The following is a 27207-nucleotide window of genomic DNA, read 5'->3' as shown; positions in this document are numbered from 1 at the left end:
ATATGTAATATTTTGTAAGTCGATCAATGTTTATTAATTGACGAATTTCATCGCCACCAATATCCATTAATCTGACAGCTCCACCTGATAGAATTTCAATTACGCGGTATGGTCATATCCAATTAGGTTTGAATTTCCCTCTTGGATCGATTGGTGGAACCCTAACCTCTTTTAGTACAAAGTCATCTTCTTTTATTTTTGGATCGTACCATCTTGTTAAAGTGTCGCGCAATGTGTCGTTGGTAGACTTGTACATGATGCAAAGATTTTAATCGTCGTTCGTCGAGAAATAAAAGCTCTTCATACCTCGCTCTTACCCATTCAGCTTCTGGTAGCTTACTTTCGAGTACGATGCGTAGGGATAGTATTTCTAGTTCAACTAGTTGAACTGCGTCCATTCTGAAAACTAAGGAGTATGGAGTTACTCCTATTGATGTTCGTATGGATGTTCTATAACCCCATAGGGCGAAGTGTAGTTTATTCGGCCAGTCCTTATAATTTTTTGTCATTTTCTTGGCTGCTATGTTTTTTATTTGCCGATTCTACAGCTCCGTTCATTTGAGGTCTATATGGAGATGAGTGATGATGGTTTACTTTATAACGAGCTAAGAGGGTCTCAACTACTGCTTTGAATTGAGATCCCTGGTCACTAATTAGTTCGTGTGGAACTCCATATCTACAAAATATGTTTCGTTCGAGAAACCTTGCGACATGTTTAGAAGTGATATTAATGTAAGAAGCAGCCTCAATCCACTTAGTAAAGTAATCGATGGCTACTAGTACGTACTCGTGTCCTCTTGCTCCTGTTGGAGAAAATTTACCGACTATGTTAATTCCCCAAGTCTAGAAAGGCCATGGGGAAGTGAGGTTGTACAGTTTGGATGGTGGAAGGTGTTGTAAGTTAGCGAACATTTGGCACTCTGGACATTTCTTGACATATTGTATGCAATCGTGTTCCATAGTGGACCAATAGTACCCTTGTCGTGAGATTATTTTAGTAAGCATTTTTCCATTCATGTGAGGTCCACAAACAACTTTGTGAGTGTTCTCCATAAGGCGTGTGGATTCGGTTTGGTCTATACATAATAAGCTTTGACCGTTAGGTTCTTTTTTGCATAATTGACCATTTAATAAACTATATTGGAGTGCGAGTGTTCTCAAAGCTCGTTGGTCTTTTGATGAAGTATTTTCAGAATATGTGCCATGAGTAATGTATTAGAGGATATGATCATACCAAGGACTATCTCCCTCAATGTCATTTATTTCCTCTATTGCGTTGCAATAAGCTGGTTCATCTCTTCTATCAACGCATAATGGCATCATATTTAAGTGATCTGGAATGTTGATCATTGAGGCTAATTTTGCTAGCACATTGGCAAATTGATTCTCATCCCTTGGGAGATACTTAAAGTTAATATAATCAAAATGCTCGATGAGTTGCTCTAAGTATGCTTGGTATAATATCATTATGGAGCTCTTTATTTTCCATTTTTTTAAGTATATGATTTATTATTAAACTGGAATCTCCATATACTTCTAATTTTTTCACACCTATGCTAGTTGCTACTTCTAATCCAATAACGCACGCTTCCATTCCGCAGCATTATTAGTAACCTCAAAGTCTAGTTTGACAGAGATTGGAGTATGTGCTTCACTCCCACACCACACCCTTTTTGATTAGATGCGCCGTCAAAGTACATTACCCATTTGTCATCTTGTGTCATGAAAATCTCTTCATCCGGAAGATGGGGAATTTCTGCATGACTTGTTTGAATAGGATGTTGGGCAAAAGGATTAGATATTACTTTCCCTTTTATTAATTTTCAGGAATATATTTTAGTTCAAATTCTTCCAACATCACCAACCACTTGGATATTCTTCCTTGTATGGGTGGTTATTCAAACAAATACTTTATCGGATTTTGTTGTGAAATCACATGCATGAGTGGTGTGGGGTAGCATATAATGTCGTAGTTTTTTAGTTGCCCACACTAATGCTAAACTTGTTTTTTCCAATGTGCTATATTTTGTTTCGTATTGGATGAATTTTTTTCTTATGTAATATATTGCACACTTGACTTTTTCTACCTCTTGTGCTAATTAACATGGCTCCTATGGCTGTGTCTGTGACTGTGATGTATAGCCTTAGAGGTAGTTTGGGTACTGGTGGTGCTAAAACTGGTGAACTTTTGAGATAATCTTTGATTTTCTCAAAGGCCTCTTGGCATTGATCGTCCCATTCATGTTTTTCCTCTTTTTTCAATTTTTTAAATATTGGCTCACAAGTCATTGTCAACTTGTTGATAAATCGACTAATGTACTGTAGTTTGCCAAGGAACCCCCTAATTTCTTTTTCTATTTGAGGGGGAGGCATATCAACAATTGTCTTTATTTAAGAGGGATCGATCTCAATACCACGTATGCTTACTACGTATCCAAGTAACTTGAAAGAAGTTACTCCGAAGGCGCATTTTTGTGGATTCAATCGCATTTTATATTCTTTATATGAGTGAAGAATTTGTGTAAAGTTTTTATGTGTCCTATTCTATATTTGGACTTCACAATCATATCATCCACATACACTTCAATTTCTTTATGCGTCATATTATGCAAGAGAGTCGTAGCTGTTCTTTGGTACATAGCTTCTGCATTTTTTAGACCAAACGGCATGACTGTATAGAAATATTATGTACCCCAATGGGTGATAAAGCATGTCTTTTCTTTGTCTTCATTTGCCATTAGTATTTGGTTGTAACCTGTGTATCCATCCATAAAGGATAACATCGCATGTTCAGCCGTGTTATCTACCAATATGTCAATATGAAGTAGAGGAAAATCGTCTTTAGGGCTAGCCTTGTTGAGGTCCCTAAAGTCGACACACATGCAAACTCGTCCATCACTTTTAAGGACTAGGACGATGTTTGCTACCCATTCTGGGTAATTACATACGCGAATGAAGCCTGCGTCTAATTGCTGTTGTACTTCTTTTATTTTCTAAGCGACATGAGGTTTCATTCGTCGAAGTTTTTGTTTTACTAGTTTAGAAGTAGGGTTCAAGGGAATGGTATGTTCCGCAATTTCCCTATCTATTTCAGGCATGTCCTTGTATGACGAAGCGAACACGTCTTCGAATTCTTTGAGCGTCGATGTAAGGATCGATCGTTCTTCTGGATTTAAAGTTCAGCCAATTTTGACTTCCCCTTTGTTTGCATTAGTTCCTATATTAATTGCTTCAGTTTCTTCAATTATAGGATTCTTTTGTTCTCGTTCATTCATTAATTCAACCAATTTGTTAATATTTTCATCTTCATTAGATTAATTATTATAGCATTCAAAAGATTCAATAGATGGCATATACTCGAAAATAGAGCTTATATTATTAAAAGCAAAAGAAAGTACATCAAGAGAAGAATCATTTTTGGGATCTTCGTCCTTAGAACTAGAAAATAAAGACTAATCAATGGCCACAAGGCCTAAACTTTCGGCTTCCTTAAAATTTATCACTAGTAGAAAAAATCAAAAAGGCACCCCCTAATTGCCACCGGTTCAGTCCAAACCGGTGGCAAAAATGGCCTTAAAAAATGGTGGCCTAATGAACCAAGACGTATGGCACCGGTTCACTTCAAACCGGTGGAAAAAAATAAAGTCCACCAGTTTGAACTGGTGCCATTATTTAATAAAAAAAAAACCCGGCCCTTAGCTTTATAACCCCCCAGCCCTAGCAAACTTTAACTCACAACCGTTTCTCTTTCTCTCTCCTCCTCTTTCTCTCTCCTCTCCTTCTCTTTCGTTCTCAATCTCTTTCTCCTCCTTAGATTTCTCTTTATCGATCTCCTTCTCCCTCATCTCCTTCTCCTTTCTTTCTTTCATTTTAAGACCACCAACATGCAACACCAAGACCGTTTGATTTCAATTTCTGGGTTTTTTGTTTTTCGATTTTGATTTTTTGTTTTTCGATTTGATTTTTGTTTTTCGATTTTGATTTTTGTTTTTTGATTTTTTTTTTTCGATTTTGATTTTTTTTTTCGATTTCATTTATTTTTCTGGGCTTTTTCTAGGTTTGTTCGATTTCAATTTTTTTTCGATTTCAATTTTTTTGATTTCTGGGTTTTTTCGATGTTTGGATTTTTTTCGATTTCAATTTTTTTTTCTGGGTTTTGTTCGATTTCAATTCTTTTTAAGGGTTTGAATTTTTGGGATTGAATTTCCGGGTTTGAATTTCTGGGTTTGAATTTCTTTTTTTTTTCTCGAAGCTTAATTATATTAATCGATTTTTTTTTTGTTTTAATCGTTTTTTTTTATTTTAATCGATTTTAATTCGTTTTTTATTTTATTTCTGGGTTTTTAACTGATTTCGATTTTCTGTTTTTTTTTTTAACTTATTTTAATTCGATTTTTTTTTTATTTTCTGGGATTTTTAACTTATTTTAATCGTTTTTTTTATTTGTATCAATTTTTTTGTTATTTTAATAAATTTAAATTCTTTGTTATTTTAATCGATTTCTGGGTTATTTTCTGGATTTATTTTAATCGATTTAAATTCTTTGTTATTTTCTGGATTTTTTTGTTATTTTAATCGATTTCTGGGTTTGTAATTTCTTTTAATCTATTTTTTTTTTGTTTTAATTGGTGCAGGTATATTGATGCAAGAACCAAGATGAAAGTTTATAGATTTAGATGTTGTATGGGGTTATTTTTTATTGTGATGTTGTAAATTTTTTTTTATTTATATTGTAATTTTTTTTTTGATTTATATGTTGTAATTGATCTATTTTATTGATCTATATTGTAAATTTTTTTTTATTATATATTGTAGAGATTCGATTATATTGATTGATATTCAATTTACATTTTGTGTTCTTATTTATTTTAGTTTATTTAATTGTTAAGTGAAATTGACAAAATAATAATAATATTATTATTTTTGGCACCGGTTTACCGGTGCCAAAAACAATGAATAAATTTTTTTGGGTCATTTTTGGCACCGGTTAACCGGTGGCTTTTCATCCAAGTAAATGGCACCCCCCACATTGGCATCGGTTCAAAACCGGTGGCATTGGGGGGTTTTGAACCGGTGTCAATTTCGTTTTTTCACCTAGTGTATGGTAGACTCATCGTTAGTTTCTTCAAACATCTTCCCTTAGCCAATGATGATTTCCATCTTATAACCTTTATGGTTAATCCATTTGAAAGACTTCCTCCATCCATGCTCAAAGGTTTCATTAGAAGAGGTGATCAACGAGGTTGGGTCAAAAGCTTCATCTTGGATGGCGTTCTGATTAGTTATTGTAACAACATGGTTTTGCTCTAGTCCAAATAGCAAGTTGAATGCTTGCCTATCATAGCATCCTGGAGTTGGGTGTTTTGATTGAACGATTTCGAAATCGTCATTCAAGAAGTAGCAATCGTGGAATATTTCAAATCTAGGCTTCTTGATACCTCCTAGAACTAATGGTTCTGGAAAGTCATAGCATGGGTAATCCTCTCCCTACATAATGAATTGTCCATTAAGGGTTTGATTTTAGGATGGGAGTAAAGTGATTATCCCTTTCTTATTGTTATCTCTACGTGCTTTGATCTTAGCATAAAGAGACCCTAGTTCTTATTTGGCTGGTTTATATCCCAATCCAAAAGTGAAGCTTTTCTTTGGGATAGGAAGTAAAAGAGATTTCTTTATTCCTATTCCCAAAGGCATCCCAGGAAAGTAAATACTCTTGAATAAGATGTTGTTTACTATTAAGGTGGAATATGAATAAGGCTTGAATGGTTCTTCAAGGCTTTCCTCCATTTCTAGTGTGAAAATTGCCTCCATGGAGAATCCCCACATGTCAATTTCATCATTATCATGATTCATTTCTAGAAGTGATTGATCATTGATCGCTATTTTGAGAGGAGAAGCATGTATAGTCATAGGAAGACCTTGATAGTTCAACCTAATCATTTGATGAAGTGAGGATGGTATCGCTCCAAGCTCATGTATCCAAGGACGTACATGAAGAATATTGAATGTAGGTTTAATGTCCATGACATGAAATTCAACCATCTTTTTGTATTGGGCCTATGGTAATTGGTAGCTTAACAATTCCACACACCGATCTCCTTGAAGTGTCATAGGCCTTGATGCTTTATGTCGTTGGTTAAAAATCTTTTTCTGGATTCAAGCCTAAGTATTTTGTTGTTCTTAATGGGCACACATTTACAGCTGACCTATTGTCCACCAAAGTAAGAGGGGTTTTGTATCCTTTGCACCCCACATTTAAGTATAATGTGTTGTTGTGGGTAGTGTCTTTTGAAGGAAAATCATCATTAGTAAAAATAATTGATTTGTCGGATTTCTCGCTAGTAAGCAAGCTAACGAGAACCTGGGGGGTTGTGTCCGTACTTACATACAAAGCCGTTAGAGCATTCATAAGAGAATTCCTATGCTCTTTAGAAGTACCTAAATTAGGAGTTCCCAAATGCTAACATTCGCCTTGGATTGGCAAAATTGTTTGACCAAGGGATCTTCCACCTCAAGTGGAGGTGGCATTGGATTTGAACTTGATTTTAAAATTGATTTTGAGTTGTTGTAGATCCATTTGGTGGTGCTTGATAAACTCGCCCAAAACGAGTTAGTCATTTAGGTTAGTTGTAGGACTCATGAACCAACTTTCTTCTAGAGGATTTGAGTGTGCCTCCATTTTAAGATGCTTCATAATTTGTGCTTGATGTCGTTGTTCATGCAAGAGAGATTTGATAAATCTTGTGATTTCCCAATAAATAATCCCAGTCAAGCACTCCATTTGTCTCATTTTGTAGACAAGGTGGAGGTGGGACGGCGGCATATTTAGAGACATATAAGTCTTGAAAGTCGTCAGCCCATAACCCACACACTTCATTAGTTGCCCCTATGAGTGTTGTGGTCATAGGCTTCCCTATGGGAGTGATATAGTCCAAAGGATTGAACATATCACTTCCCATATGATCCTCATCAATGTGAAATGTCCCTATGAGGATACATTGTTGTTGGGTTTAGGCGTGGGAATTCCCTCATCGTCTACTAGATCTTGAATCTTGTCCTTTAGGACAAAGCAACGTTCAGTATCATTCCCAAAACCTCTATGATAAACACAATAGGCATTGACATCCCATTGAGTGTTTCTTTCTTTTTTTTTTTTTGAGGAGTGGGTGGCGTTGGCCCTGTTGGCGCAAGTAATCCTTTCTCATTTAATTTTTCTAGCAATTCTTTGTAGTTCATAGTAAATTGTGTAAACCTTGTTTCTCTTGTCCATCTCCTTTGAGAGTCATTACTATGGTATTGATTTGTTCTATTATATTGCGTGGAAGTCGCAAATACATCAACAGAGGATGAAGTGTTATCATTCCCCTTTTTGTAGTTGTTCTTAGGTTGATGATGATGAGGCTTATTTGCTTTTTCTGTAGCAATATCATCTTCAATCCTAGTAGCCACAGTATAGACCTTTTTAAAAGTGTCTAAACTAAGGCAGCGTAGATGTTTGTTGTACTTTTCATGACAATTGTCAATGAACTTTTGTAATAACTTGAGTTCAGGTGGCTTTTGGGCAAGGTGAGTCGCCTTTTCTCGCCATCTACCATAGAAAGCAAGGAAACCTTCATCGTCGCCTTGCTTAAGCATTTCAAGTTCACGTAAAGTTGATTTGAACTCTACATTACTCTCATATTGGGTGATGAAAGCCGAAACTACATCTTCCCATGTTATCTTGAACTTTGCATCTAGCCCATAGTACCACTCTCTCGCGGCTAGGCTAGAAATAAAGGGAAAGTCCAAGCGTAAAGCTTAGGATCAACTCCCTTTAATTCCATGGTGGCAGTAAAACTCATTAAATGATTTTTTGGATTATTGGTCACCTTGAAGATTGGCAAGTCCGTAGCTACAAACTTTTCTAGTAAAGCATGTTTTGTAGGAGGAGCAAACTTTTTTGCGTCAAAGTACTTGTTCCCCATTGTGGAAAGAAGAACAAGCTTCTCCAACGACTTCTCTTTGATGGATAATTCCTCCATCTTTGTTGCAAGGCCAAAGTTTCGTCATTTTTCTTTTCAGCTTTTTCAAGTTTCTTAATTCTCCTCTCCTTGGCCTCTTAAGCCTTTTCTTCTCTCAAACAAGCAATCTCTTCTTGGAGTTTCTCTATGGTTGGCATCGTTGTTGCACTAGAATTAGTTGTTGAGGGAAGGTGGTTTTAAAGGGGTGAATTGTTTGATGGTAAACGTAGAATGTGAGTGGCCGGGAGTCTTTGTTCCCAAGCATGGAAACCGACCCTAAAAGAAGTACGGAAGGATAAGTAAATTGATACGCATGTTTAGGAGACAAAAGAAGAAGAAAGGAAGAAAGAAAAGACGCAAGATGCATTCGAACGGATAACATCACCTTTAAGCAATTCTTTAATAAAGATATTGTTTGAATGAGCCAATTGTTCTTCGAAGAATCAAAAGGACTCGTAATAGTAGGCGCGCGCAAGTAGCTAGTTTGCGTACGGAAGGCGCGTGCATCCTTGGCTCTTGCGCTGGTAGTGGTCACGCAACTCAATGAGCTGCGCGCGCCACCTGCTCATACGATTTTTTTTTTGTTCGAGCAGTTCTTTTTTTTGTTTGTATCTCATTTTTTACGATTTTTTTTATGTTACCCTTCGAATACGACTCAAAATTACGAAGACACGACTTCGTAATTGAGAAACTAAATCAAACTAAAAATAAAAGCTATCCTAAACACGTCACACATAATCATGTAATCACATAAGCATACAATAAGCCAAGGTTCACACAATGCATTTCTAAGGTCATAAGTTTGGGTGTCCAAACGTACCATATCTTAAGGAATGATGCACAAATCCACCACTCAACGTGTTGACTCATGACATAGCCCTCCTAAAATTTTGTTAGCGATATGGGTTGGATGATTGTTATTAATTTCGGGATAGAAGCATAGTGTTGGCAACCCCTAGTCAATGAGCCAATCCCTAAAGGTTATAGTGTGCTATGATTATGCATGATGCAATGTTGCTTGTTTGGTTTTTACTATCGTGAAAAACAAAGATATTATGCGTTCAAGTCTCGTTCTCTAGCTACAGATTATCCAAGTTAATTCCCGTTACAACCCATAGGCAACCTAGTGTTGGAAACCTTGGACCATAACTAAATATTTATCGTGTAACTTCTAAGTCCCTAGTGGAGTCGCCACTGTAAGGAGGGTATTCTCATTGTAGGGGATCTTGAGCCCCACTGTGATCATACATTTAAGCATGGTGGAGTCCAAAGGGAAGGAAGGTAGAGCAAAAGAGTCGCCAACAAGTTTTAGGAACTTGTAAACCATTCACAGGGTGAAGATTACACCCCTTTCACGGTCCATGAGATCGCTAACTCCAAAGTGGTCTGGAACCATGGCTGGATATTCGGGGATAAAGGTACAAATCCAACCTAAAAGAGATTGAACCTGCTCTAAATAGGCATATACTTTATTCTTCTCATATTCATGTGCGCTTTCTGACTAACATACAATCAATATATTAACCCTAAACCTGTTTAATTTATGTTGGTTGAATATTAATGCACAAACAAATCCACTAGTATAAAATTGCAATTCCCCATCGGTTCAAAACCCCTCTATGCCACCGGTTTTGAACCACTGGCCATTTGGGGGGTGGCAATACACCCTTAAAAAGCCACCGGTTCAAAACCGATGGCAAAACCTAGTATTGCCACCGGTTACCTTCCCACTTTTTTTTTAGGTATTAAATATAAATGCCACCGGTCAACCGGTGGCAATGTACATGTAATTTTTTTATTTTTTTTTTGTCTTTTTCACTTGAAATATAATCAAACCATTAAATAATATATAATGCCACCGGTTAACCGGTGGCAGTAATAATATATAATGCCACCGGTTAACCAGTGGCAGTAATAGTTTTTGCCACCGGTTTTGAACCGGTGGCTTTTAAATAAGCTATTGCCACCCCCCACATGCCCACCGGTTGGTGGCATAAGGGGGTTTTGAACCAGTGGCCTTTAGTGTTTTTCTACTAGTGTAGATTATTGTTGTTGATAATTAAAAACAGGGATATATGACTCTATTTCAATCGAAGTAAAACCGTATCCATGCATCGCGGCGCGATAAGACCATCGCGACGCAATGGCTCCATCGCGGCGTGACAAGATTATCGCAACGCGATGGTGCTGCTGGATAATTTTAAGCTTTACAAAATTATTTTTCGAATATAATTCGGTAATTAGAGTCCGTACTTTATCTTTTAAAATCACTTGTTTTATTCCAACTAAAATGCTTTATATTTTCTAAAAATATAATTATTAATCCTAATCTCTTTAGAACTTAAAATATCCTTCTAGATTATTCTAGAAGATTAAAGTAATTCCTAATGACTTTAGGAATGATAATTAAATGGACCCTCCACTTGATCATTGGGTCACCCATAAAACATATTTAATATCCAATTTAATATTGAAATTGGGTTTTATAATATATCGTTAGAAAGCTCTTTTCGAGCCCCATCCAACTACAATATTATTGGACCCTTATCATGGACTAACCTAAATTGGATTGAAATTTTCATAAATAAAGAACGAAAAGGAATATTCTTGAAAGCAGAAAGAAGTATTTATATTAAAACAGAGGAATTACGAGACTCTTTCACATTTCACTTCGTTCGATAATCAAATGACGTTAAAAGTACTCATCCCTGCATTTGGTTTTGGGGAGACACAATTAGGTGTGTGTATATAAATAAATAAATAAATAAATATATATGTGTGTGTGTGTGCGCGCGCGCGCGTGTATGAAGCATTCCTAAAAAAGAATATGTGCCATGTGGCATCATTCACATATATTAGAAATATGCCACATCATCGAAATATGACTCATCATCCATTTTTCTATAAACTTATTTCAATGGAAATAAATATGTTTATTGCAAGGTTTAAACACAAGACCAATTAGAAATGAATTAATATTCTTATCATCTTTGTCACCTTTTAATTATACTTCATATTCAATAATAACAAACTAAACACTTTGTATATAACATCAATTTGAGAGTGCTTATTTAGCCTCATTAGTTATTAATATTCACTTGTTTAATTAATTACATATATATAAGTTTAATTTATAGCTCCAGCGTATTGACCTGGCAACACACTATTTTTTAATTAAATGGTATATCTTATATAATAACTAGATGAAGCCCGTGCGATGCACGGTTTGTTTGATTTTTTTAAAATAATGTTTTTTTTTGTATTTATGAGCCTAAAATTTGTTATATATTTAGATAAAATTCCTAATATTAAAAGATAATATATAATATTTAATTAATTTAAACTTAAAAATCTCATTCGCCAATTTTGCTTACATGGCATTTAAATTATTTAATTCTAAAAGAAATTAATAATCTCTTATTTAATTGGCTACTACTAAGATTTATAATCCTACATGGCGCGCTGAGAAAATTAGATCTCACGTGGCTCTCTAAAAACTCGGGAAAAAACTCCCCTTTATATATATATATATATATTAGATTCTCTAAATTTTTTTTTTATTTAAAATATATAATTGAAACTTATATAATAGCTTTAAAAGAATCTATATCTAAATATTATTAAGGATTTTTAAAAGTAAAAAAGAGAAGGATAACTTTTTATTTAATTAATAATTAGTTTGATAAATAAAATTATTGATAATTAATTAAATTTGGCCAAAATTTTTGGTATATATGAATTAAAATTCTCACAAATATTTCTAGTCTATTAAATTATTTTAGGAATAAAGGCAATATATATAGTTAACTACTTACAATAAAATATCTATTTATACCTGAATAATTAACATAAGTGAATTTGACTTAAAAGTTAAAAAAAAGATACAATTTTCACGTAATAATACTTACTATCATAATCATTATAGCATTTCATTAATCTATAATGTATCACAATAACTAACAACCGCAAAATATGTAATGCAAATTACTTCATAATTAAGAACCTAGAAATTATATACTCCTTCTATGTCTATAAAATTCTACTTGAACTTATTCTGTGCAATAAAAATACCAAAGTAGGTACAAATTACGTTTTGTGACAAAGGGGTATAACTTTGGCATTGATGATTATTGATTATAATATTAAGTTTTGAATATAACATCTATATCCTCATCATTATGGCCATTGTGGAAGTCAAAATGTTCCTTATTTTGAAATGCCTTATAAAGTGGGCTAACAAAGAACACTGCAGTTGTTCGTGCGTAGTTTGAGTTTGTCACTATTCGATGCACCACCCCTTTCATTTTCCCATTGCTAATAACCTGTCTCAAGTTGAACTTTAATTAACAGTCTCCAATGTAATGTACTCATATATCACAAATTTTTACAAAGTATTTTGTACGAGAAATATGATACAAATATAAGAAAAAACATATGTATGTAGATATATAGTGGCGGGTCTAGGGGCGGGGGTGGCTAGGCTGGGACCTTGGCCTTTCATTTCTTTTGATTATCTTCTAAATGTTGCAATATTAAATATTGTTTGGCTATTATGGGTGGAAATTGAATTTATTTTATAGCTTTTGAGTCTTTCTAGTATCACCTTTTTTTTCTTTGTCTCAAGCTTAGCCTATGATATATATCGCACTATTAGAAGTGTAGAACAATAATAATTAACTAGGTTATTTGGAACAGTATTGATTACCTCAAATTGTTTTCCCACAAAGACTAGAAATGCATTAGGAGCCGTCTCAAAATCAAACCATTGCTCATCCTTCAGAAGTTGTTGACCTGGAACATTGGCGGGTGCTTGAACTATATTTATAAGGGTTTGATCTTTGCGCTTGGGTAGTCCTATGATCAAACTTGGATCAGGGCATTTTGGGTAGTGATTTATAGTTAAGATGTTGTCTTCAGTTATCTCATTTGCAAAATAACTTTTTTCTAACCCAAGCCCTTTTGATATTTTCTCTAAGATCTTCCTTCCCAAGCACTTCAAGGCAAAAACGTATGTTTTAACTATCTCCCTGGAAATTTCAGCATGAGTACAATGTAAAACAAGACTAGTTAAAGTGTGCGTACTTGGTATAAAAAATGACTATTCCATATTCTGTTGTTAGATTTAAGTATTGAGGTTTATGTACTTGTACTTTTCAAAAATGCACATCTATTTTAATTTGGGCAGATACGTTAAACGATGGGTGTAGAAACACGCAAACATATCAATGTATGTTAAATTTAGCGTTAAATGAGTGATAATATGATTGATTACCTACAACTTTCAAGATTTTGAGGCCGAAACCTGATGCTTTCTTCCAAAGGGTTACAATTGCGCCTTAAAACATCCCTCCAAAAATGAAACTCCTCAGTGTCATAATTGTAGCTATTTGAGTAAATTCTGTAAATGTTTATCAAATCTTCTTTCATGTTTATTTTCGATCTTTCCTGTGGAGGCAACTCAAATACTTCCTTGAACACTTTCATTGCATCATTCATTAACTCTCTTGAAATTCCATGGTTTATCACCTATTTTAAGAGAAGAAAAATAAATACATAACCTATATTTATGATCAAATTATTAATAAAAAAATTGATAAAATTGGTCACAATCAAAACCACCTATTGACGAGGTGCATAAAACAATATGACTTATGCATAAGATACCTTACAACCACTATGACTTTGGGTGCATACAATGACATAAATGAGGCTAGAGGTCAGAGATTCCACCAGAAAAGTCAAATCTTTCTCAGTTTAATTATTATTATTACTATGATTAGACAAAAGTAACCTCAACCACACAAAATCTTTAACAAAGGTACACGTAGCACCATGAATTTCAACTAGTAATCGTAGCAGCACAAAAGTAAATATTGTATAGCTATATAATTGCTATAGAGTACTGAATACATGAAGTACAAACCTGAAATAATCCCAAATCTTGGCTAGCCTTCATAATGTGTTGAATTGAATTCTTTTCGTCATGAAGATCAATTATTGGAATTACTATTTTGCATGCATGACCTAAAAATTGTATAGAAGAATTTTGAACTGTAAGTTTAAGCATGTCACTGTATTTTAGTAAGGCTATGGTTAGTTCATCCAAGTGTCTTATTACTTATTTCATATCGAATAAGAAAAAATAAGTTTCAATGAGAATTAAAGCCATAGTTTATGATTTTTGCGAGACTTTTTATTGCTAAATATCTTTAATTACAAAATAAAACAATATATAAATTATATAATTGCAATATACACACATTAATACAAATATAATAAAACACATTGATACATACTCCCATCATTTCAAAATAATTGACACGGTTGAATTTGACATATATATATATATATGCACTAGTTTGGCCTTAGATATATACTCCCTCCGTCCCCTTTTGTTTGTAACTTTTGAAGGAAAATCACAGGAATTAAGGTGGAGAATATGAAGTAATGAAAGTATATGGGAAAGTGGAGGGTGGGGGTTGGGATCTGATTTTAATCGGGGGTGGATTTTAGTCGGGATGATAGGGTTGGTAGCAATGGTGGTGGAGGGTGGGGGTGAGGACTAGTGGTGGTTGGGCAGTGGTGGGGTCGGGCTTGTGGGGTTGTGGTGGATGGACAGTGATGGGGTAGAGGCTTTTGGTTTTTGTTTTTTATAAATAAAAAAATCAATTACTTTTGATAAAATAGTTTTTTAAAAACTAACCAATCACCTTATGACACATGGCACCATTAACCTATTAAATAGGTTACCAACAGGTTCTGTTATATTTTGAGCAGATCTATGTCAAAGGTCATTTTATTCCAGGATAATCAAAAGGTCGTTTTATTTATAGAAGACCGATGATAGGTCATATTATTATTGACAATTTTTTCAATTATTTATTAGTAAAAATTATAAAAAAAATATATATAAAAAAAAAAAAAACTTAATATTGTGAAACTATCAATTACTTGATATGATATGGTGTATTATTTGATATGATATGGTGTATCAAGTTTTTTTAATTAGATATGATATGGCCATATCATATTATATATGATATGATATGTGATATATATATAATACAGAGTACACCATATCATATTATATACTATACCATACACAATCTTATTAGATAAGAAAAAATAAATTCAGATCATATTAAATTAGAAATATAAGTTCATATCAGATCAGATTAGAATAATTAAGGTCATATCAGATTAGATTAAATAAGTTCAGATTTGATTAGATAAGCAAAAATTAGGTGAACTAAACATAGCCTTATTTTTTTGGCGGAAAAACGTAGTCTGATCTTATATAAGGATTTTATTACTTATTTTATATTAAAAAGTTCAAACTAGATTAGATTAGAAAAAATAAGTTCATATATACTATATCGTTTTATGTGCAATTTTCCATTGTTCCTTTTTTAATTTGCTAATAATTTATAAATACACTACAAATCACGCTAAATCAAGTATAATTGATGTTATATTTTTATCTGTTTTTTTTTTCCTTTTTAGCTTTTTATATGAAGTCCTAAGGGAGTAAGGGTTATGTATATCATTTACATTTCTTTTTCTTTTTTTTTAATCTCTAAGTACTCACATGGTCAATATTTTTCTTTTGAATATATATAAATACATTATTATTATCATTCATTTTTCGCTCTTCTCTTACATTCCTTATTTTTCTTAACAAACCAATACCCTACTATTTCTATCCTTTATCTTTTAATTCCTCAACAAACCTCACTTAAGCAATGTTTTACTTCATTCAACTCACCTTCCAATAAATACTTGTGGATACATCATTGCATTTAAAAGACGAATGGAGTATATATAATACTACAGTGTATGTATTAGGAGTGTGTTGTATTCAACTCATTATTTTAATAATATGAAACATAACTTCATTTTGTCTGAACATGTATGAACTTATTTAAGATTATTTTAATCTGAATTTAACTTTCTCATTTGATAAAAAAATATTTCAAAATAAGTTAATAAATCACACATCTTAATTCTTGAATCGCTTTGTAATAAGGAACTATTTACACTCCGGTTCTCAAAATTTATAATGAAATGATACACTCTAATTGATCGTTAATTCATTATAATTCAAATGAGAGAGAAGATAACTCAAAATAACCAAGGATGTCCATAAAGCCTCTCCTATTTATCTTTAGTTGATATATTTTTTTTATCACAATTACCAACACATAATTTTAACAATTAATGATCTCTAATTATTAATATTTTAAAATTACAAAAAGGTAGATGTTAATAAAATTTTCATTGAAATGATTCAAGCAAGATCTCACATGACTATATTTTATATAGTTATAAAATAATATATAGCTGGGAATAATGTTAAAAGTCAAAATGTATCAACTTAAAACAAACCATAGAAGTATTTGCTAACAAGTAAACAAGCACATCAATTGGCCCCACTTAATTTAAGTAACATGCATGCATATTAAGTTGGCCAGCCATTAGAATATTGTGTACAAAGCGAAATATAATACATATAATATTTTTTTTCTGTTGAAGTTTTTTTTCTTTGACATAGAACATAATTATATAAAGATAAATGAGTGTAAATTAGATGAAGGTTTAATTTATAAGAAAACTAACCCGCTTTGTCTTTAGGTGGAACCACATACTTTTGAGGTATTTCTCTATTTGCTATAATAATGCTACTCGAGAGGAGGTTCGCCATTTTTTTTTATTTTTTTTTTTTTTTTTTTGAAGAATATTAAGAAATTAGAATAGCTGCAATTTATGATGGGGAAATAAATTAGCCATTTTGCCCCCCTCTTTATAGTACAATTATAGGTGTAACTTATTGATAAGAAATCATTGTCTCTATAGATTTTTCAAGATATTTGTAAATCAAATATGTTTTGCTATCCTAAATGATTTATTTATATAGGTAATTTTAGTGTATCTTGATTGATTATTTCCATATACTTTTATAAAGAAATATCTTGATTGATTTGATTTTCAAACACTAGTATATGGGGCTTGGGTCCAGACTATGACCCGTATGAAGTTAGAAATTTTTGTTTTATATTTTTTTTGTAAGAAAAATATGCAGCATCTACAATAACATTTAAATATTTGTAAACTCCAGCGTCAGAGAAAGTAACATAACTTTATAATCAAAACCATAATTCTTTTGCATATATATTTGGCGGCATAGCTCACACTCCGCCGCTTCAAGCTTGACGTGAACAATGATTTATGATATCTTCACATCTTTTCAATTAGTTTAAAAAAAGAAAATAATCGCACACTATTCTTAAGAGTTAAAAAAAATATGCGCTCATTATTCTCAAGAAAATATTTACACACTATTCTTAAGGGTTAAAAAAACAATTAACATTAATGAGAGCGAATACGTAACTAAATAAAGGATATAATCGTCCAAATTCTATATATGTTCATAGGAGTTGAATCATTAAATCACACATAGTTAAGCTTAGAGGCAATTAACACAATATCAGTACGAGCATATAGGTAAACAAACATTTTAAGGATATAATTGTCCTCACACTATTCATAATTGTTTTCTCATATTGTTTAAAAGTTAGGGATTAATATTTTTGTAATGTTGAATTGTGTTATAATCCGATTATAATTTATAATCTTTAACTAAATTTTTTAATGAATAAATTTACGAGTACAATATTAAATTTTAATCTAGTTATTTAACGACAAAGTAATTATTTTAATTAAGTATATTTTGTGATGTACATTCATAATTTAACAAGCCATTGAAATTAAAATAAGTTCAATATTTTAAAAAGTAATTAAAATAAGGAAAATGTTATACATAACCCTTAGGGCTACATATAAGCATTAAATTTACACTTGAAAATCGTAAAAAGTTAAGAAATTATCAAAATATAAACACTAATAACACTGATTTACGCGTGTTTTTGTCATAAATTCCTAATTTTGTACAATTTCCAAAAGTATATTTAATGCTTATATATAGCCCTTAGGCTACATATAACATTACCCAATTAAAATAAATAACATTAAAATAGTTGATGTTTTGCCGAGCTTCCAACTAAACGATGCGTTTGGGATGCTTTTGTTATTCAGCCTTCCCAAAATGCATTGTTTGGGAAGTGTGCTGACCAAAAAGTAGACAAGTTGCATTGACTACATGAGGCTCACGACACTTACTATAGCTTTGGAATTTCGCCCAAAACTTGAGAAATTTAAATAATTCCCATGGGCATTTTCACTTTTGCCCATTGCTATAGTAAAAAAGCAAATTTTATAACCTATAATTTTCCTCATGAACATTGTTATGCCCACTGGTGATAGTGGTTAAAGGGACAATACTTTAGGAACGGAGGAAGTAATTATTATTCAAAAAGAACTCAAGAATCCTTTTGTTTTGGTTGATACTTTGTAACATTATTCTGTTTTCTAGTTTAGAATATTTTCAAAAGAAATTTCTGATTCCCATTTTTAGTTTGTAACGGAAGAAATACAATTTTCTCAAAGGAAAAGTAGTTTTATCATAATGGAAAATGTCGCGGAATGATAGACCGCTACCCGGTATAGGTCATCTCGCCCAATACCAAGTGACGTCAGCTTTATTTTTTTAAAATATATTTTATTTAGGGTAAATAACAATTTTTAATGAATCAATAACAGTACTTGATAAATTAATAACAACACTTTTATTTAAAATAACAGTTTTTAATAATGCACTGATTATTACTATAATTCGATTTGAAGATCCTTTATATGACTTTTATTGGTACTAGCTTAGTTATCACTACTTTACTACTTATATCTTAAACAATTAGTGTTTATAATTTAATAGCCCATCATGCTTTGCAATATAAAATGTTTTAGTTAGAGAGTTTTGACCAATACCTGAACTTAGTCGACAATGGAACCTCCAGCGTTCTAAGCTTTCGGCTTTACCAAGGTAGCTAACCCAAACCCCGTCTTCCTTAGATCAGGCATAACATAGATCTTATTTGTTTCCTACCTTAAATCATAGTTTCTACTCACACAATCTCTATTGTATTTTGTGATGGTATTTTTAAACATAAAAATAACTCATCTGTGACATAAGTTTTGAGAGGATAATGTTCCCTTTTGAAAGGAATATTTTTTATTTGAAAGATTACAACACTCATTCCTTACAGGAAAGAAAAAAAAAAAAAAAAAAAAAAAAAAAAACAGAAAATCTAAATAGACATGACAAGAAATAGAGTTTTTCTCTATTAAGAGAGATAGAGAACCAATCTATCTATTAAGGTGAGGATTTTCTTGTTTTCAAAAATGCTCTAGCCAACTCCCTTCAAGTCTGCCTTTACTTCTTTATTTAATGCCCTTTATATAGGGGAAGGCTCACAAAGATCACCGAAACTTTCTATGGTTTACAGAAAACCATGAGTAAGTAAGTGAATATCGTTCACTGCTTTTCCAAAGATTCTTTAAAATAAATAAAACGGGCTACAACAGTAAAAGTAGAATACATTATTGCTGGTGTGGGCTCAGGACTCCATCATATCTTGTAAACCACTTTTACTGTCCTTACTATCTTCATAATGGACATACATTTGGTTGTCTTCTTCTATACCGAGATCTATCACACATTTGGCAGTATAGGATTCATCCCATGTGACAAAGATATCCAATATGTGCTCTTTTCCTTCTAAGGATAAATATCTCCCAACTTCAACTTGTTCAAGATACTCATACACTGATTCGCCATGTAATACTCCTTCTAACTAATTTCTTAACCATTTGGGTGCTACTATTGTGGTATTTCTCACATGTATTATGATTGGTGGTTCTTCCTTTATCGCTATGAACTGGTTAAGATACCGAACAATATAGAAAAATTCCATAAGCTCTTGCCTCCGTAAGATCTTTTACTTGTCTCTGCTAGATACAGATTGGATCTTTGACTTTGCGATGAATATCTTCAAACATGGTCAAGAAATGTGGAGAGCTAACTTTTCCTTCAAGCATTTCAATGTTTGCACTTGGACTTGTTCAACTCTTCCTTTGTATCTTATTGCATCATAAATTCTCCTAAATATATACCTCTAAAATTTAGTGAGCCTCACAACGAAAGTAGTATTATTATCAGGAAATGGCACAATGCTATGAACCATTTCATAATCCCAAGCTTTGTAGTGCTCTGTCACATATGGTGCCCTCCATTCCAGAGAATGTGGATGAATTGACACAGTACCCACTCTGGAATTGGTGTTGAACATTATTCTACTTTCCCATATATCATAGACATCATACAACTTGTATGACCTTGATACAACTAAATCGTACCATAATCTAAAATCGTTATCCTTTATTTTATTTAGTATTATATTCTTAATATCTGGAATGATTCGCAAGATGATGACCATTACTTCGTACATTAGGAACCTTTGGACTGCTATATGACAAATCTTAACCAAACCATCTCAAGATCTCTTTTTTGATGAAACAATCATGGCCTCCATCACGACCCAAGTGGAGGGTGAAACCCGCTCCATTGCTTTATCTGTTTCTTCAATAAGAGTTTATCTCTCTGCCTCCATCTTTTCTAGTTGATAGGCAGAAGGTGTTTTTGATGTCCTGTGCTTCTTCACCATTGGCTGATTCTCTAGTCAGACTATCTACCAATGAATTCTTCGATCCCTGTATATGTTCAACAGTAACATTGAATTGGTTAAGCCATAATCGCCAAAGCATGCGCTTGCATATTAGACAACTTCTTTTTAACAAAACCAAGTATGCCTTTGCAATCTGTTCTTATTAAGAACTGTTTAGGGGCTAAGAAGATTAAGAACTTCTCGATCCCTCTAATCACTGCAAGGATTTCCTTTTGCATAGTGGGATATTTTAACTCAGCTTTATTAAAACTTCCACTGCTATATCTGCAAAGTCTTTCTCTTTATTTGTTTTTTAACACAACACTCCAGTGCTCATTACTAGCATCTATTTCAAGGATTAAATCATCTTCACTAGTAGGTAGTGTTAGTACCGGAAGATCTTTACACATAGCTTTTAAATCTTGAAAAATTTTGGAATCACTTTCCTTCCAGATCCAAGTTATTTCTTTCTTGAGTTTTTGTTGTAAGGGTTTTCTTAATAGAGCAAGATTTTCTATGAAATCAGAAGCATAGGTTAAACATCCTAGAAATATTTCTAGTTGTTTCCTACCTTCAATCTTTTCTGGAATTTTTCAATCTTTTTCAAGATATGCTTTTGCAGTATTATTTGTCCAGCTTTAATTTCTAATCCTAGAAACTCAATTTCTTGTTTAACATAAACACATTTATCTTTTCCAAGAATTATACCATGCTCAGCACAGTTTTGAGTTACACCTTTAAAATCATTCTTATGTTGTTCTAAATCTTTTGAATGTATTAGAATATCATCTATATAAACCAAACAACAATGATTAAGTTCGTTCTCTAAAATTATTATCCAATCTTCTCTGAAATATTTGTGGGGCATTTTTTTAATCCTAAAGGCATTACTAACCATTCATAATTCCCTTGAGGGGCACTAAATGGAGTTAATGGAACGCTCTCCTCTTCCATTTTAATTTGCCAGTAGTAATCCATCTTAGAAAACCATGTGCCTCCTTGTATTCTATTAAATAACACAATTTTATTAGGAATGTAATAGCCATAAAAAAACAGTATTGTCATTTAGCTGTTTATAGTTAATGACCATTCTAGCTTTATCTCTTTTTCTTCTGCATGATTCCTTACCATAAATGCCTTACCATAAATGCAGGAATAGTGTGAGGACTCTTGTTATTCTTAATTAACTTTTTATTCAGCAATTCTTTTATTTGTTCATCAAATTCTTGTATATCCTGGTAGGTATAAACCATTTATCTTCAGGGCCGGCCTGGAGTGGTTGGCCTCGAGTGTGACCTCCTAGGGCCCACGCCAGAAAGGGGCCTAAAATTTTTTAAAAAATAAAAATTCAGTTTGCATAGCGGTAGAATTTTACGTTGTAGTTTTTACTCGTTAAAAAAAAAAAACTAAGTTTTAAAAAGATAATTACTTCATTTAGTTATAAATTAACATTAAATTACTTAGATGTCAATTAGGTGGAGATAACAATGCAATAACATCTTCACTTCTTTTAATCGTCCGAATTCTATGAGTATTTGCTCCAAAATATTAATCTTATCAATTACACTGTTTCATATGTATTTAATTACCGAAATATTATGCAAAGTTATTACTCCACTATTGTGTATGAAGGCTTACTATTCAAATAATATAATCTATTTTCATTGTCTTATATTTAAAGCTATTGCGTGTAAAAAAAACTTGTTACGTAAGGAGCCTTTTTCTTACATTATGCCTAGGGCCCATAAATTTCCAAGAACGGGGTTGTTTATCTTACTCTAATAATCTTATTAGGATTTGTTAGATTTATCTTAGCAAATGCCTTATCCTTTTCCCAGTGTTCTAATGGATTTGTTGAATATAATTTTTCTTGCTGCTTATTTATTTGATCTATTAATGATGAATCACACTCATAAATTTCTAAGTGCAACCTCTAGTTGTGTAGGTGTAACCTTATCACCACGATGGTTGCGCGTAAATTCCATTGTCTAATGAGTATAAGCCTTCGTTATTTTCTGTATAAGAACAGAATGACCATTAATAGTAAAGATTATTTGATCAATGGTCTGAGTGCATGGAGGGTATAATCTTTGAAAATTATTTCCTATTATCATATCATGACTAGGTTAATCAGTTGCCCATAAAATAGGAATAACACATTGAACTCCTCCAATTTCTTTTGGTAATTCTTCAATTATTTCCGTATTCATTATGACACTGTTATTAGCAATTCTAACTTGCATATGACTTTTAGCCTTTTTCCACTGAAAACACTTAACTTTTTCCAAAACATGTAGAACAACCACTATCAATGTATGCACATAATTTATATTTATTATAATCTTCAATGCATATATCAATTGGAATATAAATACTATTAGAATTAGTACGGGATATTTCATTACAAGCTTCCATTTGCATATTAACTTCATCTTCATATATTGGTTCACTCACAGTTTTGGTTTTATATCTGATTACCTTTCTTTTATCAATAATACAAATATTTGGTCTTCATGCATTTCTAAATCAGAACTTGAACCCATGTCTATACTATGCCATGCTGGTTTATTTTTCATCTTTTTCGGGTTTTTCATCGACTTGTTTTTTCATCCTTATTATAGTTGAATTTTCTCTACTTAGACTTTGTGTTCTAAGACTCATACTTCTTTGCATTTTAGGATTTAAAGTAATCCTGATTCATCAATTAACATCTTACTTGACCTATTTTTTAGTGCATGATTCATGAAGAATTCTTCTCATGTTCTTTCAATTTCTATTTCATTAGGATTTACCTTTACAGGACTAATTTTGTTTTTAGAACCTCCTCCTTGCTCATAATTCTAAGCATCTACTATTTGTTTCTTGAAATATGAATCTATAGTGTTAACCAACTTATAGACTACCTTCCATCTTAACTGTATAGGTCGAGTTCCTTTATTCATGTTTACTCCATCAGTTAATAATTTGATTGCTACAAACTTTAGAGCATATGAATCTTCTAAACTCACATAGTACCTAGGTTCGCATATATAGCTTACAGTTCCTTGACTTAATAAGCTACAAGTTATACCACTAATAATTTGCTCATAAAACTTTTTATGTCTAACATCACAAACAAAACTTAAACATTTAACATTTTTACCTAAGTTTTGTAAAGGAGTTATGTATACATGCACTGCTCCAATACAAATATAACTATAATTTCCTTTTTCTTTAAGGTTCTTAATACTTTTCCAGTTTATGATAATAATTTCGGCTGCCTTTTGTTCACAATCTTCGATTACTATACTTCCTTCCATTTCTTCACATACATATTTAGTTCTAGTTATAAAGAAAGAAGTTTTAAATATTTTATCTTTAGTAATTTGGAGAAAATTCCAGCTTTCTTTGTTTACTTGATCTAGGTCATTATCTTCAAATGAATACTCAGCTCTTTTTAGTTGACCTATTTTCATTTTGCTTTTATCTTCCTTATTGTCATCTGATTCTGAATTTTCTAATTCTTCTCCTTCCATCATGTTATTTATTTCTTCATAATTTTCATCTTCAAACTCATCATTAACTTCAGGTTCTTCATTATACTCATTTTCCTCTTCTATGATCTCTACTATTCCTTTATTGTTATTTAAAGTCAATTCTAAAGCCTCGTCTTCTGGTATTTCTATGTAATCCCAACTTCCTAAGGCTTCCATTAGTTTATGATTAGCTTTCTTACATTCATTAGGATAATGTCCTAGTTCTCCACAAGACCAACACTTGCATGTTTTCTTTTTCTCAGGACAATATGTTGCCTTTCTTAAAAACCTACTTGGCTTTCTATATTTATGTTTATAATACTTCTTCTTATAGGTTTCTCCTCTTGATCGCTCAAATTTATTTTTATTATAGTTTTTTCTTTCACATCCATAGTTATTTGGGAAATCCCAACAAGTGAGAAATTGTCTCTTCATGTTGAGTTCCTGCAACCTCTCTACACTTCTTTTCAATCCACTTTCTAAGGAAAGCAATTCTATTACCTAGGGCATCCCTAGCTAAAACTTTATCTCTCCATTCTTGATATTTTTCACTAATTTCTTCATTAAGAGGACTGGGTAATTTGTCATAGAACATTCCAAGATTTGTTTCATTTTCACCAATTTTATAATAATATGTTTCAAATTCCATAATGTAATTATCAACATATTTCATATTACATACGGACAAATTACTTAACTTTCTTTGATACTCCATTCGTTTTTCATTAGGATCAACTCTAGAACCAATGAATTCTAACTCAATGTATTGACATAATTGTCTAAACATTCTAGTAGGTGCTTCACTAGCTCTTAATGCGGTTTTGACTTGTTCATCTATCCCATCATGCTAATCTTCTACACAGCCATAGAAACTATATTTGATGTAATTTAAGAAATTTTCACAAGTCCATTCAATGTTTAAATTAAGTACATTACTCTTATTCTTTTTCCAATGATCTTAAACATCTTGTCTATCTCTTACACCATCTAATTTAAGATTATAATCGGTTTAATTTATACGTTCAAGAGTCACTTCTTCTTGTTTAAATATATGATTAGGCATAACCTTAACACTAAATCGGGTAGTCTTCTCTGGTATGTATCTTGGTCGGGTGCAACTTCCTTCTCCTTGATACCTAGGTCTTTGGATAACATTGTTTACATTAATATTTTCATTAAGAATTTCTTCTCCAACGTCATTATTATCCATAACCCTTTTACCTAGTTTGTTTTCAATCTTTTGTTTGACAACTTCTATAGGTAGAAAATGTAACCCCTCTAATTTTATCAATCCCATTTGTAGATATAAATCTTCTTCTAAAGAAACATAATTATTTTCCTCTATCTCAGAATCAATTCCTTTTTCAGAAATTAAGTTCATAATTCTGTTTAGCTTATCAGGGTCCTCTTCTTTATTGTCTAAACTTTAGTTTCTTTATTCTTTTCTTGGTTACTAGTAGGTTTTTTAGAAAGTGATACAGTAAACTTTTTATTTTTATCTAAATTTTGAAAAGGATATTTATATTTATACGAGATAATTTTTTCTTTATTAGGTGATACTTCTTTAATAGATTGATGTCTTACTTCGTTTGTTAAGACAAGTTGTACTTGTTTAACTTGTTCTTTTAGGTCACTTACTTTTTTTTTTATTAATATCGATTGCGGTTATTGATATTTTGCTTTCAATATTAATAAAACAATAACAATAAAACGAGCATGTATGTCATCAACCTCTGATCTTAATTCGCCAATTTGACCTACTATATAATTAAAGACTGGACCAAAATTGCCAGTATTATCAGAAATATTATAATAATGCTTAAAATCAGGTTTCTTACACTCAATATAAGACCTAGTATTCTCCAATTTTACTTAATAATTAACAACTTAGTTAACTTTTAACTGTATGGCTCTGATACCAATTCTCCCAGCTTTACAATTCCTAATTTACAATAACAATATTGTCTTCCTTAATAACAGATTTCACTTATGCGATAAAATGATACAAATATAACACTTTATTTCTGATACAAACACTTAATCTTTTAATATAGAAGTATTACTTAAAAGAGCAAAATGACACCTCGAAAACAATATTAAAGAAACATATAATAGTATTAAATTTATTATAACAAGCTCAAACTTAAAATAATAGTATTAAAATAACAAATGACGTTTTTCCAACCCTTAGAGAAAAAAAAAAATTCAACATAGGTATGGACTTTTTTTGTCCCTACCTGGTAGTGGGCTATACTTACGCGGAAAATGTCTTCCTTTAAAAGGAAGGAATGTTATTTTTTTTCCCCTTCCTTCTCCCAACATCCCTTGCCTATCCTCCCAAACTCCCACTATTGATTCATTTCCACTCCTGTTTTCATCTTCAACAATTTTCTTACAATTCAAAAAGTTCGTTTTCTCCAATAGTATTTTTCCTTGATTCACATTTTTATAATTGGTTGAATAGTAATGCTAGAATCCCCTAAACTCAAAGCAAGAAAGAAAGGGAAAAAACACTTTTTTGTGTGTATTTTCTTTTTATTTTCTTTTTTTAAGTCTTCTTTAAAAAATAAATAAAAAAAAAAAAAAAAATCCCCTAAACTCATTATATTATCTACTTGTGTGTTATTGCAAAAGGATAGGAATCTACACCTTAAATCAAATAAAATAAAAATTATTTCCAAAAAACAAAAATCCAACCCTGAACACAAATACAGTAGTCAAAATTTAATAAATGTTCGCAAAATCACCTCAAATTCATCACCTTGGAGTCCTACTTTACCCACAACCTTGATGAATAGTTCTAAAGTCTAATAGAGTAATAGTTATATTTATTAGGAACATTTGTCAAAAATAAGCCGACCTTTGTCCAGTTAGCTCAAAATAAGTCAACTTTTTTATTAATTAAAAATAAGTTGACCTTTCCCTATTATATTCTCAAAACGAGTCATGACATGTTGAATTGTGGGGTAACCGGTTGTTTTGGTAAATTATGGCACATGTCATTATGTAGTTGACTCTATTTTTTAAAAAAATTAATTAAGATTTATTTTTGATTAATTATTGAATATTTTTTTT

General features: G+C 32.0%; 1 protein-coding gene across 2 annotated transcripts; it reads right to left on the bottom strand.

Moving 5' to 3' along the window:
- Positions 1 to 12012: 12012 nt before the first annotated feature.
- Positions 12013 to 19306, bottom strand: LOC145630517 (hyoscyamine 6-dioxygenase-like). 2 transcript variants are annotated; one of them, XM_081682777.1, is made up of 5 exons: positions 18882 to 19306; positions 13924 to 14024; positions 13273 to 13526; positions 12706 to 13027; positions 12013 to 12322 (listed from the first exon to the last, which is right to left on the bottom strand). In XM_081682777.1, the coding sequence occupies exons 2-5, from the start codon at positions 13954 to 13956 to the stop codon at positions 12143 to 12145; spliced, it is 789 nt and encodes a 262-aa protein (XP_081538903.1). In that variant the 5' UTR covers positions 13957 to 14024; positions 18882 to 19306; the 3' UTR covers positions 12013 to 12142. The 2 variants fall into 2 exon arrangements, with proteins under 2 accessions (XP_081538903.1, XP_081538902.1); XM_081682776.1 differs by lacking the exon at positions 18882 to 19306 and adding an exon at positions 16617 to 16749.
- Positions 19307 to 27207: the final 7901 nt, after the last annotated feature.

This window comes from Chenopodium album, chromosome 5, assembly GCF_948465745.1.
Source record: "Chenopodium album chromosome 5, dcCheAlbu1.1, whole genome shotgun sequence".
NCBI classification, from domain to species: Eukaryota; Viridiplantae; Streptophyta; class Magnoliopsida; order Caryophyllales; family Amaranthaceae; genus Chenopodium; species Chenopodium album.
The sequence above is the reverse complement of the archived record's forward strand: the minus strand, read 5'-3'. Positions and strand labels throughout refer to the sequence as shown.